General features: G+C 36.7%; 1 protein-coding gene across 5 annotated transcripts in view; it reads right to left on the bottom strand.

Moving 5' to 3' along the window:
- Window positions 1-18,753, bottom strand: part of DPY19L4 (dpy-19 like 4) — a 61,054-nt gene that overhangs the window by 28,516 nt on the left and 13,785 nt on the right. For 3 of the 5 annotated variants that reach the window (XM_067017128.1, XM_067017127.1, XM_059042876.2), the window contains exons 3-7: window positions 16,447-16,571; window positions 14,206-14,296; window positions 13,813-13,934; window positions 13,557-13,702; window positions 4,757-4,880 (exon numbers count right to left, since the gene is read on the bottom strand). In XM_067017128.1, the coding sequence (XP_066873229.1) occupies window positions 4,757-4,880; window positions 13,557-13,702; window positions 13,813-13,934; window positions 14,206-14,296; window positions 16,447-16,571 (608 nt within the window). Of the gene's footprint in view, window positions 1-4,756; window positions 4,881-13,556; window positions 13,703-13,812; window positions 13,935-14,205; window positions 14,297-16,446; window positions 16,572-16,790; window positions 16,916-18,753 lie in introns of all 5 variants that reach the window. The other 2 variants (XM_067017129.1, XM_067017130.1) reach the window with 2 other exon arrangements.

Genomic DNA, 18,753 nt, shown 5'->3' with positions numbered 1-18,753 from the left:
GAACTAAGATCCCCCATGCCGTGCGGTGCCACCAAATTAAAAATAATAATAGTAATAATAGAAACACTTGTCAAACACAATCTGGAAAATGACCTAAGTTTCTCCTTTCTCTGGACATTTTCAAAATTCTGTGCACTCTTGTCTACCCCTTACCTTTCTCACTTCATTTTCAACTATGCCTTTATTGTCAGCTTTTTTATACACATTACTTAAGTAACATTAAATGGGTTTCAGTAATCAACCACAGATATCTCTGGATGGCTCCAGGTAACTGCACAAAAGATCTGAGCTTGGATATCCTAATGCAACTGGGACCATGAGATCTAGTCTCAAGAATGGAAAGCAAAGTACAAAATATATGATTAAAATATCCATGTTGCTATACTACTACTCAGTAACGAAAAGGAGCAAACTAGTGGTACATGCAACATCAACTTGGATAGATGTTTATGGCATTAGGCTTTATGAAAAAAGTCAATCTTGAAGGATAACATACTACAGAATTCCATTTACATAACCTTTCAAAGTGACAAAATTACAGTGATAGAGAACAAATCTATGGTTGCCAGAGGTTAGCGCTAAGGAAAGATATGATAATTAAGGGGTAACATAAGTGACATATAGTGTGTGTGTATATATACATACACATCTTGATTATGGTAATGGTTACTTGAAACTACACATGATAAAAATTCACACAATTATACACCCTTCCCCCCAGAAAAGGAATGCATGTAAAAAAGTTATAATAAAAAATACATATTTATATTTAGTTTGAATTAGTTCACATGAAGTTGCAAAAACAGTAGAAAGAATTCCCATGGGACTTCCCGGTGGTGCAGTAGTTAAGGATCCGCCTGCCAATGCAGGTGACACTCAATCCCTGGTCTGGGAAGATCCCACATGCCACGGAGCAACTAAGCCCATGCACCACAACTACTGAGCCTGTGCTCTAGAGCCCACGAGCCACAACTACTGAAGCCCACACGCCTTGAGCCCATGTTCCATAACAAAAGAAGCCACCACAATGAGAAGCCAGCACACCGCAATCAAGAGTAGCCCCCTCTCGCCTCAACCAGAGAAAGCCCGCGCACAGCAACAAAGACCCAACACAGCCAAAAAAAAAAAAAAAAAATTCCCATGGACTGCCTCACCCAGCTTCCCTCAATGACAATATCTTACACGACCATTATACACTGTCAAAACCAGGAAACTGACACTGATACAATACTATTAATTCCGGTACAAACCTGCTTTAGATTTCAACACACACACACACACACACACACACACACACACACACAGGCATGTGTGTATAGGGTAAGTTCAAGAGGAAACAAACATAATTGAAGGATTGGACAGTTTTGCTTTTTATATAGATATATTTTTTGGTTCCTAAGTTTTATTCAAGAACTCATACAAAATATACCAGATAATTGAGTTTTATTCCTCATCTTCCTCCCCTTCTTCATCTTGATTAATCTGGAAGTAACACAATTCAAAACCTTCTTTGCTGTTAGCAACTATGCATAACCAATCACAGATTATTCTTCTTCAAATATTTTTTGGTGAGATATTTCAAATACCTTTTGGAAAAAGGCACCTCAGAAGTTACAGTAATCTTGCTTTTGCTTCTTTCAATTGTTACAACACCTCCGCCAAGATTCCTAGCTTTTCCATTCACTTTCTCCCCTGAAGAAACTGCTCAAAATTGGCAGCATCCGAGACTTCATCTTCTACAGAATGGGTATACTCAAGAGTAAACTTTAGGAGCTACTTCTTTTCTTTGTTCACCCTGTGCCACAAGATTTTTAACGGGCACCATGGCAGCAGCGGAGACAGAAAGAGCACTTTTGCTTTTTAAAAAATTGAGTTTTAGGGCTTCCCTGGTGGCGCAGTGGTTGAGAATCCGCCTGCCGATGCAGGAGACACGGGTTCGTGCCCTGGTCCGGGAAGATCCCACATGCCGCGGAGCAACTAAGCCCGTGAGCCATGGCCGCTAGGCCTGTGCGTCCGGAGCCCGTGCCCCGCAACGGGAAAGGCCACAACAGTGAGAGGCCCGCATACCGCAAAAATTGAGTTTTAAGCTGAAGGGTTAAGAATACAGTAAACTTGCTTTTTTTTACTACCATGTTTTTATAGAATCCTTAATATTGTCACCCCTTTAATATTTTCATAGATATTTTGCTCTTGCTATGTACTCTTGAGTACCAGATGAGTGGTTAGTTATAAATAATCAAATAACTGATAAGGACAATTTTCCTCCATTACCTTAATACAAAGAGAGGAAAAAAGAGAAAGGGAGGGAAGAAGGGAGAATATTATGGAATACTTTCAAAATAGAGAAAAATAATTGTGGTTAAATAAAAAAGGAGAAACAGGGCTTCCCTGGTGGCTCAGCGGTTGAGAGTCCACCTGCCAACTCAGGGGACACGGGTTCGTGCCCCGGTCCAGGAAGATCCCACATGCTGCAGAGCGGCTAGGCCCGTGAGCCATGGCCGCTGAGCCTGCGCGTCCAGAGCCTGTGAGAGGCCCGCTCTGCAATGGGAGAGGCCACAACAGTGAGAGGCCCGCATACCGCAAAAAAAAAAAAAAAAAAAAAAAAGTTGAAACAAAATGTAAACTAAAATAGGAGTATAAGCTATTCTTGGATCCCTTCAAAAAGCACCAGGTCCATGGTAAACAACAGTAAACTGAACGGAAATATACTTTTCACTGTATATCTATCCATTTGCACTGACTGAATTTTTTTTTACCATCTGTACAATGTAGATGTATTACTTTTTAAAAACATTATTTATTTATATATTTTATTTTGGGCTACATTGGGTCTTCGCTGCTGCACACAGGCTTTTTCTCTAGTTGCAGCGAGCAGGGGCTACTCTTTGTTGTGCCGCACAGGCTTCTCATTGTGGCGGCTTCTCTTGTTGCAGAGCACGGGCTCTAGGTGTGCAGGTTCCAGTAGTTGCAGCACGTGGGCTCAGTAGTTGTGGTGCATGGGCTTAGTTGCTCCGCGGCATGTGGGATCTTCCCCGACCAGGGATCAAACCCATGTCTCCTGCATTGGCAGGTGGATTCTTAACCACTGCACCACCAGGGAAGCCCCTGTATTACTTTTTTAATTTTAAAAAGTTAGAATTTTAAAAATACTAGAAAGAATACATAGAATGGCAATTTAAAAAAGTTATTCAGAAAAATATAAAATATAGTATAGAAGGGAAAAAATAAGTTTACATTTCATTCTACCTTTTCCAAAACTCCTTCTTTTAACATAAATAAGAATAATGGTTTTATTAAAAAGAGATTTAAAAGGGAATTCCCTGGCAGTCCAGTGGTTAGGACTCCACGCTTCCACTGCAGGAGGCACGGGTTTGATCCGTGGTTGGGGAACTAAGATCCCACATGCTGGCCGGTATGGCCAAAAGTAAAATAAAATAAAATAAATATTTGATAAACCTTTTTTTTGGCAACAAAACTTTCATATTAATTCAAAATAATGGTAACTACAAAGAAGCTTAGGCAGTTCGTTTTGCTATATTATACACTTTTATTCAAAAACTGAAGAACTATTCTTCCCTAAGAGACGGCTGCACAATCTAACAGGAAAACACTCAAAGACTCCCTGTTACAGAAAACATTCTTTCTCAGAAAGCTGTTTATACAAAACCAACAGAAGGAAAATTACAAATCTGAAATGTGTTCTTATTATTTTAGATAAAAAAGGAAATACTAGTGTTATAAAAAATGAAATAGGGCTTCCCTGGTGGCGCAGTGGTTGAGAGTCCGCCTGCCGATGCAAGAACGCGGGTTCTTGCCCCGGTCCGGGAAGATCCCACATGCCGCGGAGCGGCTGGGCCCATGGCCGCTGAGCCTGCACGTCCGGAGCCTGTGCTCCGCAACGGGAGAGGCCGCAACAGTGAGAGACCCGCGTACCAAAAAAAAAAAAAAAATGAAATAAAGTTTGCTATGCTCAGGACATCTGACATCACTGAAAGGAGGAAAGAACATTTTTCAGAGATTTCAAAAAGGAACCATAATTAAATACAATTTCCTGGCCAACCAGGTCCCTACAGTCCCTTTTTCTAGCCAGGAATTCTTAACCTAAGACAGGCAGACAGACTGTCAAAGGATTGCTACATTTAAGTCAATTTCAGTGTAATTGGTTGCCTTTTATAATCACATTTATTTTATTCTATGCATTTAAAATCTTATTCTGAGACAGAGTCTCTAAGCTTCACTTGACTGCTGAAAGGGCTTATGGCAACAACAACAGCACAACAACAGTAAGAATCTAAACTATCCAGGAGTCTCCTGAAGCTCACTAGCTTACCTACACCTCAGTCACAGAAAACATACGGGCAAACAAAATATGCAGTGCTACCATTGTTGTCCCTTGTAGTCACTCTTTATATCTTCATTAATATTCTTCAACTTGTGATGATTAAAGGCCATCAATGTTCCAGAAGTGAGAGAAATGGTAAAATAACGAGACAGATTAATTTTCAAAATAAGATATTCTTCATATATTTGTCAAGTAACTGCACTAAAACAACATAACATCTCCTTTCTCATAAATATAATTTACTGTCAATCAGATTACAGAATAACAGTTATAACAAGATTACCTAACTATATCCTTTACTGTGTAGTAACCAGGTTTCACTGAATATAATTTAACTCTTAATATGAATAGCTTTAAAATAATGTACCACATTTGCAATACATCAGAATTGTGACAAATAAATTTGTATCTTACCTCTCCATAAGAATTTAAGTTGCTTTTTAAATAGCCTGTAAGTGCAGCCACTTGGCATGCAAAATATGGTAGTGCCCAGTTTTCTCTTAAAGGAATGGAGTATTCAATTCTTGTCGTATCTACCCTAAAATAAACCACAGATGAACAGCAAAATAGCGACATTATATTTGTGTAACACTATACTTATTAAGGCACTTTCACACACTGTTGTTCTCCATATTCTGTGAGGTAGGCATGGACAAAGCCACCATTAATTACCTATACAGCATCTTTGAACAAATTAATAGTGTTTCACCCTTACCTTACCTCCTACTCAGGAAGACTTAGTGCTGCTGTGTCTGCTTGATGAATAGATGGGCCTCTGTGAGAAGTTCAAAAAGGCATCCCTGCTCTGGGCAGATACAGCCTCATGCTACAACACACAGCTTGCTGCAGAGTACACTGGAGTTCAGCCCCCCAACCTCCCTTCCCTTAACAAGATGGCTACCCCTCTCTAGAGCACAATGTGCATTGCATAACTAGCAGGCCTGGCAGATCCACAGTTCTTATACTAACCCATATATAAAAGGAATATGAAGTTCAGAGAGGTGATGACTTAATGAAGTCATATAGCTAGTAGATGACACAACTAGGATTACAATGCATATCTTCTGATATCTAGTTTAATACTTTTTTCAATCAGCAGGTTACCCAGAATTAACATTACAGTAGTCCTTTATGTGATAGATCCAGAGAGCTTTGAAAATCTCCAGAATCAAACACAATGTCTTTGCAGGCTCCTCCTAAGTTTCTCCTCTATCAGTTTTCATTGAGAGCCTGTTGTCTCCTATGCATATTCTCACACCACAATGGACTCCCTTCCCGATAATTAAATCTGGATCTCATAAACCCAATGGCTATTTCCCACACAAAAAACAAAGGTGCTATTGCTTAAAAACTTTATGAAAATTGCTGCATAATTCTCCTAATAGAGACAGACATTCTTGCGTGTAACTTAGTTCAGTCAAATTGTGGTATAGGGAATTCCCTGGTGGTCCAGTGGTTTGGGACTCCGTGCTTTCATTGCCGAGGGCGCGGGTTCAATCCCTGGCTGGGGAACTAGGAACCCACAAGCCACGCAGCACGGCCAAAAAAATAAATGAAATAAATTAAAAGAAAAATTTTTAAATGTGGCATAGCCATACAATAGGATATTACTCAGCAATAAAAAGAAATGAACTATTGATACACCCAACATACATGAATCTCAAAATAATTATGCTGAGTGGAGGAAAAAAAAATGAAAAAGTATATGCTATATGACTCCATTTATATAAAATTCTAGAAAATGCAAACTAATTTATAGTGACAGAAAGCAGAACACTGGTTTCCTGATCTTTCCTGATTTTCTAAAGCAGTAGAGGTGGGGTAAGAAGAGGAAAGAGGGAGATATTACCAAGAAGCACAACAAAACTTTGGGGTGTGATAATGTGTATTATACTGATTTTGTTGATGGTTTCACAAGTGTGTCTAAATGTCTAAAATTATTAACTTCTACATTTTAAATATGTACAAGTTTATTCTATGCCAATTACATCTCAATAAAACTTCTAAAAAGTATTAGAAAATAACCTGTGTTCTAAGAATGTATGTGTAATTGAATATATATACATAAATTAAAAACATGAAGATCAGGGCTTCCCTGGTGGCGCAGTGGTTGAGAATCCGCCTGCCGATGCAGGAGACACGGGTTCGTGCCCTGGTCCGGGAAGATCCCACATGCCGCGGAGCAACTAAGCCCGTGAGCCATGGCCGCTAGGCCTGCGCGTCCGGAGCCTGTGCTCCGCAACGGGAGAGGCCACAACAGTGAGAGGCCCGCATACCGCAAAAAAAAAAAAAAAACAAACAAACATGAAGATCAAATGAAATAAAAGCTGGAAAAAACTTAGTACAGTGTCCAGAACCTAGTAAACAGTATTATATCTTACCTCTTTTGTAACTCTGTAATGAACTATTTTTACTTAACAATATATTATGAGCATCTTTCCATAGTATACATGTCAATATACTTCAAGAATATTGAATGGTCATGGCACATAACTGTACAGGTTTATCATAATCTAACCAGCTCCTATTGTTATATACTTACATTGTTTCTGGCTTTACCTATTAAAAATGTTTTTTAAAAACAGGAACCAATGTTTTTGTATAGTGATCATTGGTTTCACTGTTAACTTTTAATTCTTTAATCCAATTGGAATTTATTTTACTATGTGTGCAATAAGTACTTCTTTTCCAGATTTGATTGCTGCAATACCATTTAGTGAACATCATGTATTCTAAAGGCCACCTACTTGCATACAATATTATTTATGAAAAATTGTGAAAGTTAGCTTTCTAAAAGACAAAACAAGATATGCACGTGTCGTAAGTTAGGAAGTACGAAGGAGAAGATGTCTATTCTCAAGTCAGGACTCTGCCAACCACTCTATCAGCCTAGAATTGGGAAGGTGAACCTGGCAATCCTCATTCCAAAGACTCACTCACTACCCCTACCCAACACACAGCTTAGTGCAGTGAAACCTATAAAACTGCACCAGAAGCACTGTCTGGAGAAGGGATGAAGGAAACCTCTAGTCACTGCAGCAAAAACTGTGTAGGGTCTCTGCCAGTTACTCTCTACACGTGAACAAGCCTCCTCACGGCCACAGTCCTGAACACTTGTGCTACTCTTGCTCTTCCCCACACCACCCATGCCTGGCGGTAGTGAGAACCAGAAGGCTAATAGTGGGATGGGACAAAATCCAATGAGACTCACGTTTTCTCCCCAGCGGCAGAGTCTAGCAGACAGCAGCACAAACCAGCAATTCAAATAATAACTGCTTTTATCAATTGCATCTATGGATACATTCCCAGAGATCAGCTAACTCTGAGTTTTTGTGTTTTCATTTTAAACACATCATAGTATACACATAACCTGAATCACCTGGATGACCACTTTGTAACGCACTACTGCCAAAAATATTTCAGGACTCACTTCCATGTTTGTGTTAACAATCCAGTTGGTAACACAGTACTACTTCAATTAGCTTGGGCTAATCAGAAAAAAATGAGATGGTCTTAATACTAAACGATGTATTGCCAAGTAAAAACAGAATGATGTACTGATCACTGTGGTAAAAGAAAAAAAAAAAAAGATTTCATAATGGACTGAACAGAGCAACATGATGAGAAATGAGTCATCTCACAGTACCTAACTGTGTAGGTTTGTCATACACAGAGAGTACAAATTTGGTGTCAGCAAAATATAATTTTTCACATTAAAATTTTTATAGTTAATATCTTACTGGTTTGTTACTTCATTAGTAAATTGGTTTCAATACATAAGGAGCTTAAAAACATAGTTTAATGCTTTATATCTAAGTAGCATTATCATTCAAATTATTTAAATCAACACATGGAATCTATGATTATTAAGTTTTAAATATATATAACTGAAGTTTGAGAAACATTGATTTAGATTAGATGTGAAAAACAGCTTGGGGCTTCCCTGGTGGCGCAGTGGTTGAGAGTCCGCCTGCCGATGCAGGGGATACGGGTTCGTGCCCTGGTCTGGGAAGATCCCACATGCCGCGGAGCGGCTGGGCCCGTGAGCCATGACCGCTGAGCCTGCGCGTCCGGAGTCTGTGCTCCGCAACGGGAGACGCCACAATAGTGAGAGGCCCGCGTACAGAAAAAAAAAAAAAAAAAAACAGCTTGGCATGTCAATCCAATGTATGTGTGAAAGTTGAAAAACAAACACCTATGCAATATCAGTATAACTTCTAATGGCTATATGTTCCCTTGCACTGACATATTACAATTTACCTAACCATTCCCTTATATTTAGGTCATTTTCTAATTTTTCATATCATTACAAATAATACTATAATAAATAAGTTGAAGCAGTGAACTCTTTCCTTCTTTTTTGAATTACTTCCTTGGAATACAATGAAATTCCTGGGAAAAACTGGCATCTAAAATTGAAAACCTTTATACTTCCACAAGCATCCAGAGTATACCAATATTATTATGACAGACCCAGCACCATGTGTCACCATTATTTTTTGTTAACTCTGGCACATGTGCATTCCTTGCATTTTACCCTTTTATGAATCACCGATGTGCACAGTTACCCTTTTTTGGCCAAAGATTAAACTTAGTATAGACTTTTAATCAGATATATTTTCTTTGCTCTTCAAATATAAACATGTATCCACTGAAAGTGATTCTCAGGGATATATTTGTAGATGAGAAGATCAGTGGGGACCAAGAGCAATTTCTATATTGTTTATACATGAAGACTGGACTCAGCCCATTTTGGTGATAAGTCTGATCAAAGGGAGTCATCTGCCTCTAATTTCCCCCCCACTACTATATGCACAGTGCTATTTCCTGAAATTTTCTTGAATTTTCTAGCATACCTACATCCTTTAGTTTGAACAAACGAGCTATTTTATAATCCTGCTTTCTACTTCTAATATTAAGGAATGAGTGTCACAAAATGTCATTAAGAACAAAACTAATAATCATAATATAATGGAATGACTAATATCTTTTTGCACTTTTCTAGGCAATCATATATAAACCAAAGCTGATAAATAAAAAAGACAGCATACCCTTTCATGGCATTCAGATATATTTTGCTGTATAAAATATATACCAATATGGGACTTTCCTGACGGTCCAGTGGTTAAGACTCAGTGCTTCCATTGCAGGGGGCACGGGTTCAATCCCTGGTGGGGAACTAAGATCCCACATGCCGCACAACACACAGACCAAAAAAAAAGGACACTATATACCAATAAAAAATAAACAATGCAAAACAAACACATAAAGAAAAAGCTACTTGCTAAGATGTTTCAATTGCTAAAAGATACACTTTAACAGAATATATCAGATTAATATTTCTACCTAATTCCTGCTCCAGCTACCCAGGATATATTGTCTCATTAAACAAGGCAATTGAATTATAATTAAATAAGGCAATTTCCTTACAATTCTCACTAAGATCTTTAAAATAATTTATTTGACAGGGAGTCTTATCGTTCTTTAATTGCTGTTATTTTTACATGATAAAGTTGCCTAGTCTTTCTGTTTGAACTTCTGATGAAGAAAGATCTAGGGATTCAATGAAATGAATATTAAAGTTCATTGTAGGTGACAGCCAGCCTCCAAGATGGCTCATAACAGTCCCTGCCTCCTGGTATTAACGCCCTGTGTAGCCACTTCCCATGTTGTGCCACGATTGGTCTGCATGACCAACAGAATATGGCAGAGTTGTGTTCTATCATTTCTGATATTAGGTTATTAAAGACAGCTGGCTTCCACTATGACACATTCACTCCAGTCTCTCTTGGATCATTCACTCTAAAGGAAGCCAGCAACCAAGTTGTGAGCAGCCCTCTGCAGAGGTCCATGTGATGAGAAACTAAGGCCTTCTAGGCCAACAGCCAGCAAGGAACTGAGGCTTCTTGCAAAAGCCACATGAAGTGAATTAAGTAAAAATGATCCAGGCCAGTCAAGCCTTCAGATGACTGTAGCCCCAACCAACTACTGACTCAACCTCAAAAGAAATCCTTAGCTAGAAGCACACAGATAAGCCACTCTGGATTCCTGACCCTCAGAAATTGTGAGAGATAATGTTTGTTGTTTTAAGCTGTTAAGTTTTGGGTTGATCTGTTATACAGCAATAACTAATGCATCACATAGTCAAGAAAGCAATCCTTTAGAAGGTCTCTATTTTAAATAATGCTGTATACGAAACACACACTTTCACTCTAAAAAGCAAGAAATTTCTAGACCTAGTCTATTAGCACTGAAATAAATTCTGTGAGTGTGCTATTAAATTTCTAACAATAAATCCTAATGAAATTTTAGAAGAGTACATGGCAACTTAAAATATTCTCTAACAGGCACTTTCTGACTTAACAAGAAGTCATATATACCCTTAGCATCCACACCAGATTCTCTAATACTATTTTATACTAAAAGGAATCAAAGCTCCAGAGAGAAAAGGCTAATTGCAAATCTTTCATTGGAATATACAAGGTAAGCCTGCTCTTCCTGTTGAGCCAGAAAACAAGACGCTTTCAAAGATTAATGAAGAGTGTCAAAAGAACTCGGGAGCCAGTCTGAAAGCACTCCTATCGACCAATGTAAAAATTTAAGCAAGAAAAAGAATAATGATGGTAATGTATTTTAGCCCTATCGAATCAATGAAAATCTCTAAGTACAGAAATATGCTTAAAAAGGAGAACAACAGAAAATGCTTTTTATCACTGTATGAGACAGCTATTAAAACAATCTCTTACAAAGAAACTGGTAATTGAAGTGAAATTAAGCATTTATCCTAACTTTCTAATAGTAACTGAATTTAAAGGTAACCAAAGAACCTGGTTAATAAAGAAAGATTCTACTTTTGAAGAATGAAGCTAATGAAAATAGAAAAACCTAATTTTATAAACCCTAAATTAGGCAAAGACTGTCAACTAGAGTTATAACCCTTGGGTATACTGTTAATGGTAAAAAGGACGTTCATTTGATGCCCCAGAACACCACACAGATTGTGTTATAGTCATAGGAGGAAAATATAATTATTCAATGGAGAGATCAGACTGTCATCCTTCAAACCAGCAGTCAATTTCAGCTTCACTAGGGACAGGCCAACTAAATACCCTGTAACTTGTAAAGTCACAGAACATGAAAACTACATCATCGACAATATATTCTAACCAAAACTGTTTATCTTGAATCCATCAAGCCTTTAGAGGTATCTTCCAGATTACATAAACACAGAAGACAGAGAGAAAAGTTAAATAACACGACAAGGAAGCAATAGGAGAAATCCAGAAGTTGGGACATTCTGTAGGATGACTGACTTGGTCCCTTCAACAAGCCAACTGTCATTAAAAAAAGGGACTATGTTAGACTTAAAGAGAGTTAAGGAACGTAACAACCAGATACGTAGTCCTGGATTAAATACTGGTTTGGATAAACCAGCTATAGAGGGTAATTTGGGGTCAACACAGGAAATTCTAATATGGGCTGGGTATTAGAGAAGATAAAAAAGTAATTGAAATAGAAAGGCAGATGCTTCTAAATAAGGAAAGCAGCATATAAAACAGTATGTGCAATATATCTCATCTTGGTTAAAAAATATATACATATATATATATATATATATATATATATATATATATATATATACACACACATACATATACCACAAATACATACATGTATACACACACATATTCACAAAAGAAAAAGGTCCAAAAGAATATGCACCAAGATATAAACAATGCTGAGTGATTTCCAGGTGGTGGGAATGTGAAGTTGTTATTTTATTTTTGCTGGTTTCAATTTTTTTATGATGTACATATGTTGCTTTTATAATAATAAAGTTTGGTTCATCCCTGTACTCCCTTTATGAGTTAAGAAGAAATATACTGATAACTCATAAAGCTGGACAGCTATACTTGAGAACTTCTACGGAAGATTTTTTAAATCACTTACTTCCAACTGTTGCCAGCATGTGACCCTAAACAAAGCCCAGTAAGACATATAGCCCTAAATCTGAAACTCAGTGTCTTTGAAGTACCATATTTTTCATTTGGCAGTTGCCAAAAGAAAATGTATAACAGAAGAAAGGTCTCATTTTCTAAAATTTAATCACGTTAAGTGTTATGAGGGAAAAGTGCTATGAAGAGGAAGCACTTTCAAAAGCCAAAAAAGGATCATTCAAAAAATAAATTTTTGACACTGACCAATGCCAAGAAAATTTAAGCTCTCCATTTCAAAGAAGTCCCATCCCCTACTATCTTTGTACTCACTATTAAAGAACTGAGGCTCCTTTAATCACCAAAAGGAATGGATTTATTATTCAAAGCACACTGTCATAGATTAATATAGTGGTTAACTTAAAACTGATACATCTGATGTCTCTTCCTTCTTTTCATGAAGCTATGTCATCAATTTTAAACAAATGAGGAAAGACATGTATGCCGATGTTGCTGTGGTTGAAAAAAGAGAGATAGAGGTGGGTGTATTATTTTCCAACTGTTGCATGACAAAGGACCACAAATGTAGTGGCTTAAAATAACACAGATTCATTGGCTCACAAACCCAGCACAGTATGGCCGGATTCTCTGTTCAGGGTCTCCTTAAGCTAAAATCAAAGCATCAACTGAGGCTGTAGTTCTTATCCAGGGCTTGTAGAGTTTTTACAAGCTCACTGGTTGTTGGCAGAATTCATTTCCTCCTCACTTGAATCCAGCAACAAGGCACCAAATCCTTCTCGTGCTTCAAATATCTCTGACTTCCCTTCTGTACCAGCTGCAGAAAGCTGCTCACTTTTAGGGGCTCATACAATTAGATCAGGCCCACCAGCTAACCTTCCTACCGTAAGGTCAACTATGCCGTATAAGTGTGGTCCCCAACCCCCGGGCCAGGGACCAGTACTGGTCCACGGCCTGTTAGGAACTGGGCTGCACAGCAAGAGGTGAGCGGCGGGCAAGCGAGCGATGCTTCATCTGCTGCTCGCATTACTGCCTGACCCATCCACCCCACTTCCGTGGAAAAACTGTCTTCAACGAAACATGTCCCTGGTGCCAAAAAGGCTGGGGACCGCTGCCGTACAACACAACATAATCACAGGGATGAAATCTCATCATATTCACAGGCAGGAATCGGGGCATGGAAGGTTTGGAGGGGGGAGCCATTTTTAGAACTCTACCAGTCACAAAAAATTGTAAAACTTAATGAAAAACACCTTTCTTACCTGTTAATAATGAACCATGCAACAGTTAGCATTCCTGCTAGCCAAGTTCCACTCATAAGCCAACTTGTAACAAATAAAGCGGTGACATATATTCCTTGCAATCCAAAAACAATGCCAATATAGAAATATACTGGCTCAATAATCTCCTAATTGGGAAAAAAAGAGAGAGAGAGGAGATAATAGGATGACAGTATATAATTTTGAGGATTCATAAATATGTGAGAAAATAAATATTAAAGTCAAAAGAGACACATACATTGCTACCAGTTGCTTGATATAAAACGCTGGCAATAAGTTCTGGATATAGAGACATTTGCTGCACTGCATTTATAGTCTTCAGAGATACAGTTTTGTTATTGTGTGTCAGTTCGTATACACCTAAAGCCAGAAAAATTTTTCTCCAGATTATTTATTCTGCTTTTACAAGAATTGAACATGTTATTCAGAGGTCATTAAATACTTTATTATCAAGAAGGATCTCAAAATATAATACTCTGTGCCTCATTTTTCCAATTTTTAAATTAAGTACAAGGAAGACCAATACCTATATTCTGAGACATATCTCCACATTCAAGGGCTCCCACATATAAGAACAATGTTTTATTTTAGTAAAATATTGTTACTAAATATACAAATGTAGTTATCATACCTCTTTCAAATGAAGGTGCCTTTAACATATCCTTATAATAAGAATAATAAATGGCACTGTCACCCTGAAATGTGATTTCCCGTTCAAGCTCCTAAAATAAAATGAAATGATTATTTAAATACCAGTGCCTTAAATTTCAGCTGCAATCTTTTCTCTCCTCATATTCCACATTAATGTTATTTATTTATCCTTTTATTCAAAGACATGTTTGAATTTTCCTTTAATCACTAGTGGCCATATTAATAAGATTAAACTTTTCAATAATCTGGCAATCACATTAATGAAATACTTAAGGTTTAAACTAGATGGTAACTTGTAAGTTATTTGCCTATTATATATAAGAAAAATCTGGAAGGAAAACCCAAAGTAGTACCATAAGGAGAACAAGAATAGTATAGCAGGAAATAAAAAAATGATGGTTGAGATGTTAGAAGTCCATAATAAAAATGTAAGTTTAAAAAGAAAGTATTATTTTTCTACTGCTGTTCCACTTCCCTAGGTATCCAGAACAGCAAGCCCTTAATTAGGGCTTTTCAAGAGCAGCAGATAACTAACCAGTTCTTTTCAAATGAACTCCCAGAAATATAAGTAAATCTTAAAATTCCTAAAATTAGGCTGTACAGAACAAAGAATATAGGTATTCAAAAACATTGAAACCTGTGCTTTTCATGCTAAATCAAACTTTCATAAATCTATAATTTTTTAAAATGAAACATGTTTATTTTCATGCATAATTTTATCAATTAATACAAAAGATATCATAGCAGTTTCCCCAAAGTTTGATCAACAGAACTTCCTAAGGTATTAATGGGTGTTACCTAAAAAGAGTTAAATAAGCTATGTAAAGGCTGGATTAGAGAAAGTTAAATGAGTTTTTTCATTGCAAGACTTTTCAGAGTTTCACTATTCATTATACACTGAGAATCTCTATAAAGTTTTCCCTAGATCTATTTGACCAGTGAACCCCTTTTTTTCTCATTTAGAGCTTATTAGTCTAAATAAATTTCCTCAAAATTATTTTTTATGAATGGGTACTGATTTTTCTTCCTAAATTTCAAAGATGTGAACTCTTAATCAGTGCTTCTCAAAGTTAATGTGCATATAAAACTTCTAGAGGTCTTATTCAAACATAGATTCTGATTCTAAAGTGTGGCCTGAGAATCTGCAATTCTGAAAAAGCTCCCAGATGATGCCAATGCTCCTGGCTCATCACAATGCTCTTCATGAATGTCTTCTAGATTTTTAAACCTTATTGTTCTCAATTCTGCCTACATAACAGAATCACATGGAAAGATTTTGTGCAATATTGACCCCAGACACTCCCCCCACCCCACCCAAAAATCTGTGAGGAAAGTTATTTTTTAAGTCATCCCAGATTTTTCTATTGTACATCCAGTGTTGAGAACAACTAATACTTAATCTTCATAACATTTTCAAGGGAATAGGCTATACAAAAGCCTTGGTCAAATCAATACAGGTGAGTAATTACTCAGTTAAATGTTTTGGTGCTGTTAGATAAATCAATGGCTTAAAAACATTTAGTCAGCTTGACTACTTGCTCAAAAATAAGAACAACAAAAAAGAGTTTGGGCTAAAACAAAAACAAAAAAACTTTAGAGTCAAGTGGTAACACCACGAACTTTGCCAATGCATATTACAGGTATACCTGATTGTGAAGGTTAAGTCTGAAAACAAACTTATTCAAAGGCCAAATGAATTATGAATATAACTATAGTGAGTAAAGAGTCTGTGATTAACACATGATTTAAAACCAAACATTAAACATACTAACATGAGGCAACATTTTAATAAATACTGTTATGTCTGCTAATCATTTTCAGCACCTCAAAACATTCTAATCTAAAAATTAAAATATTTTGAGGCTGAAACTTCCAGACTGTTTCTTAAATGTAAACTACCAAAACTACTAAAAAGCTGACTAAACTTCATAACATTTCACTGTCATCAAAAGTCCCAATAAATCAATTGCATGAAGGAAAGCCCCCTCATAATTTCTGTTCTACCACCTTGAAATACACGCTATTAAATTTTCCAAGGTTGATACTGTGACTCAAAACAGCTTCTATACCATTTTGTTCCTACTGGCTTACAGCCATAACATTAAGAAAGCACTTGTCATACTTATCATGCATATGTTTTGGCTCCCTGGAAAACACATTATTTAAACTAACATTAAATATTAAAACAAACGTTCATATGCTCAAAATTCTTTCTTCTCACCTGCCTGTTGGAAAACCAGAATTTCCGTTCATGGTATGCTGATAAATAGAGAGCATACATCATACCACTAGTAACTGCTGCAAGACAGCCAATGAATATCTTTGCAAAGCGCTGAAATAACATATCTGAAAGAGCATATTAAAAGTAATCAGTTGTGGATGATATTTATATTTATGGACTTCTATTAAAAAGAAAAAGTAATCAAAGGTTGTATGTATCCTTGATATGATGTGACAAAAATGGCATTCTAACTCTGTGGTCTTCCTCCCCAAAACCCATAATCCCAGTCTAATCATTAGAAAAACAGCAGACAAATTCCAGGGGAGGGGCATCCTACAATATACCTGACCAGTACTCCTCAAAACTGTCAAGGTCATCAAAAACAAGGAAAGTCTGAGAAACTGTCACAGCCAAGAGAAGTCTAAGGAGACATGATAACTATATGTAATGTGGTATCCTGGATGTGACCCTGGAACAGAAAAGGACATTAAATAAACACTAAGGAAATATGAATAAAGTATGGACTTTAGTTAAAAATAATGTATCAATATTAGTTCATTAATTGTAACAAAATGTACCATACTAATATAAAATGTTAATAACAGGGAAAATTCTGGGAGGGGCATGTAAAATGAGAACTCTGTACTATACTGTCTGCTCAATTCTTCTATAAATTTAAAATTAAAGTCTTAATTTTAAAAAGGAATAAAAGGAACGTACTACCAAATATCTAGAGAAAAAAAACAGGTTCATTCAGAATTACTATTATTTTTTTCCTTATCAAGAAATTTTTTTAAGGAATAATTTACATACTATAAATTACATACAGCTCTTTAAATTGTACAATTCAATGACTTTTGATGATTATGTATTTAAAACATCATATACAACATCATATACAAAGTATTCACATTATACATATGTAAATAATTTTTCTTAATTATTTATTTATTTTTTGGCTTTGTTGGGTCTTCGTTGCAGCATGCAGGCTTTCTCTAGTTGTGGAGAGCGGGGGCTACCCTTCACTGCGGTGCACAGGATTCTCACTGCGGTGGTTTCTCTTGTTGCGGAGCATGGGCTCTAGGCGCGTGGGCTTCAGTAGTTGTGGCACACGGGCTCTAGAGCGCAGGGTCAGTAGTTGTGGCGCACAGGCTTAGCTGCTCCACAGCATGTGGGATCTTCCCGGACCAGGGCTTGAACCCGTGTCCCCTGCATTGGCAGGCGGATTCTTAACCACTGCGCCCCCAGGGAAGCCCCTATGTAAATACTTCTTGACGAAAACATAAAACACATTTGAATTTTCCACACACAGGATGATTTAGTCCTGCTATAGTTATTAACTATAATTCAGTATAATAATAACAAATACTATATGATTTCACTTATATGTGGAATCTAAAAAACAAAACAAATGAACAAACATAACAAAACAAAAACAGTGTCATAGATACAAAGAACAAACAGTTGGCTGCCAAAGAGCAGAGAGGTGGGGGGAGGAGAGAAATAGGTGAGGGAGATTAAGAGGTACAAACTTCCAGTTGCAAAATAAATGAATCACAGGTATGAAATGCACTGCGGGGAATATTGTCAATAATTATAGTGACAGATGACAACCTGACTTACAGTGGTGATCACTGTGAAATCCACAGAAATAGCGAATCACTATGTTGTGTAACAGGAACTAAGATAGTATTGTAGGTCAATTATACTTCAAAAACAAACAAACTCATAGAGAAAAAGATCAGACTTGTTACCAGAGGTGAGAGGTGGGGGAGAGGGAACTGAATGAAGGCAGTCAAAATGTACAAACTTCCAGCTGTAAAATAAATAAGTACTAGGGATATAATGTACAACATGATAAATATAATTAACACTGCTATATGCTACATATGAAAATTGTTAAGAAAGTAAAATCTTAAGAGCTCTCATCACAAGGAAAAAATGTTTTTTCTATTTCTTTAATTTTGTATCTATATGAGGTGTTCACTAAACTTTTGTGATAATCATTTCATGATGTATGCAAGTCAAATCATTATGCTTATACAGTGCTGTATGTCAATTATATCTCAATAAAACTATAGGGGAAAAAAAAGATTCAGTAAATTAAGCCCAGGCCTAAAGGCCCAAAGCCCAGTGTTACGTTATTAAATAACTGAGCAGTCTGTAAAAACAAACTGGTTGACTTATTAACTTAGATAAACTAAAATCTTAGCTGTTTTCAAAACATTATTTAATAAATATTAATTTGTATAGTATACTAGAGACATTAAATAGAATAACTAGCTAGATATCACTAAATTAATAAGA

This window comes from Kogia breviceps, chromosome 17 (genome assembly GCF_026419965.1).
Source record: "Kogia breviceps isolate mKogBre1 chromosome 17, mKogBre1 haplotype 1, whole genome shotgun sequence".
In the NCBI taxonomy this organism is placed as follows: Eukaryota; Metazoa; Chordata; class Mammalia; order Artiodactyla; family Physeteridae; genus Kogia; species Kogia breviceps.
Note: the sequence above shows the minus strand (reverse complement) of the source record. Positions and strands in the feature narration are given on the sequence as shown.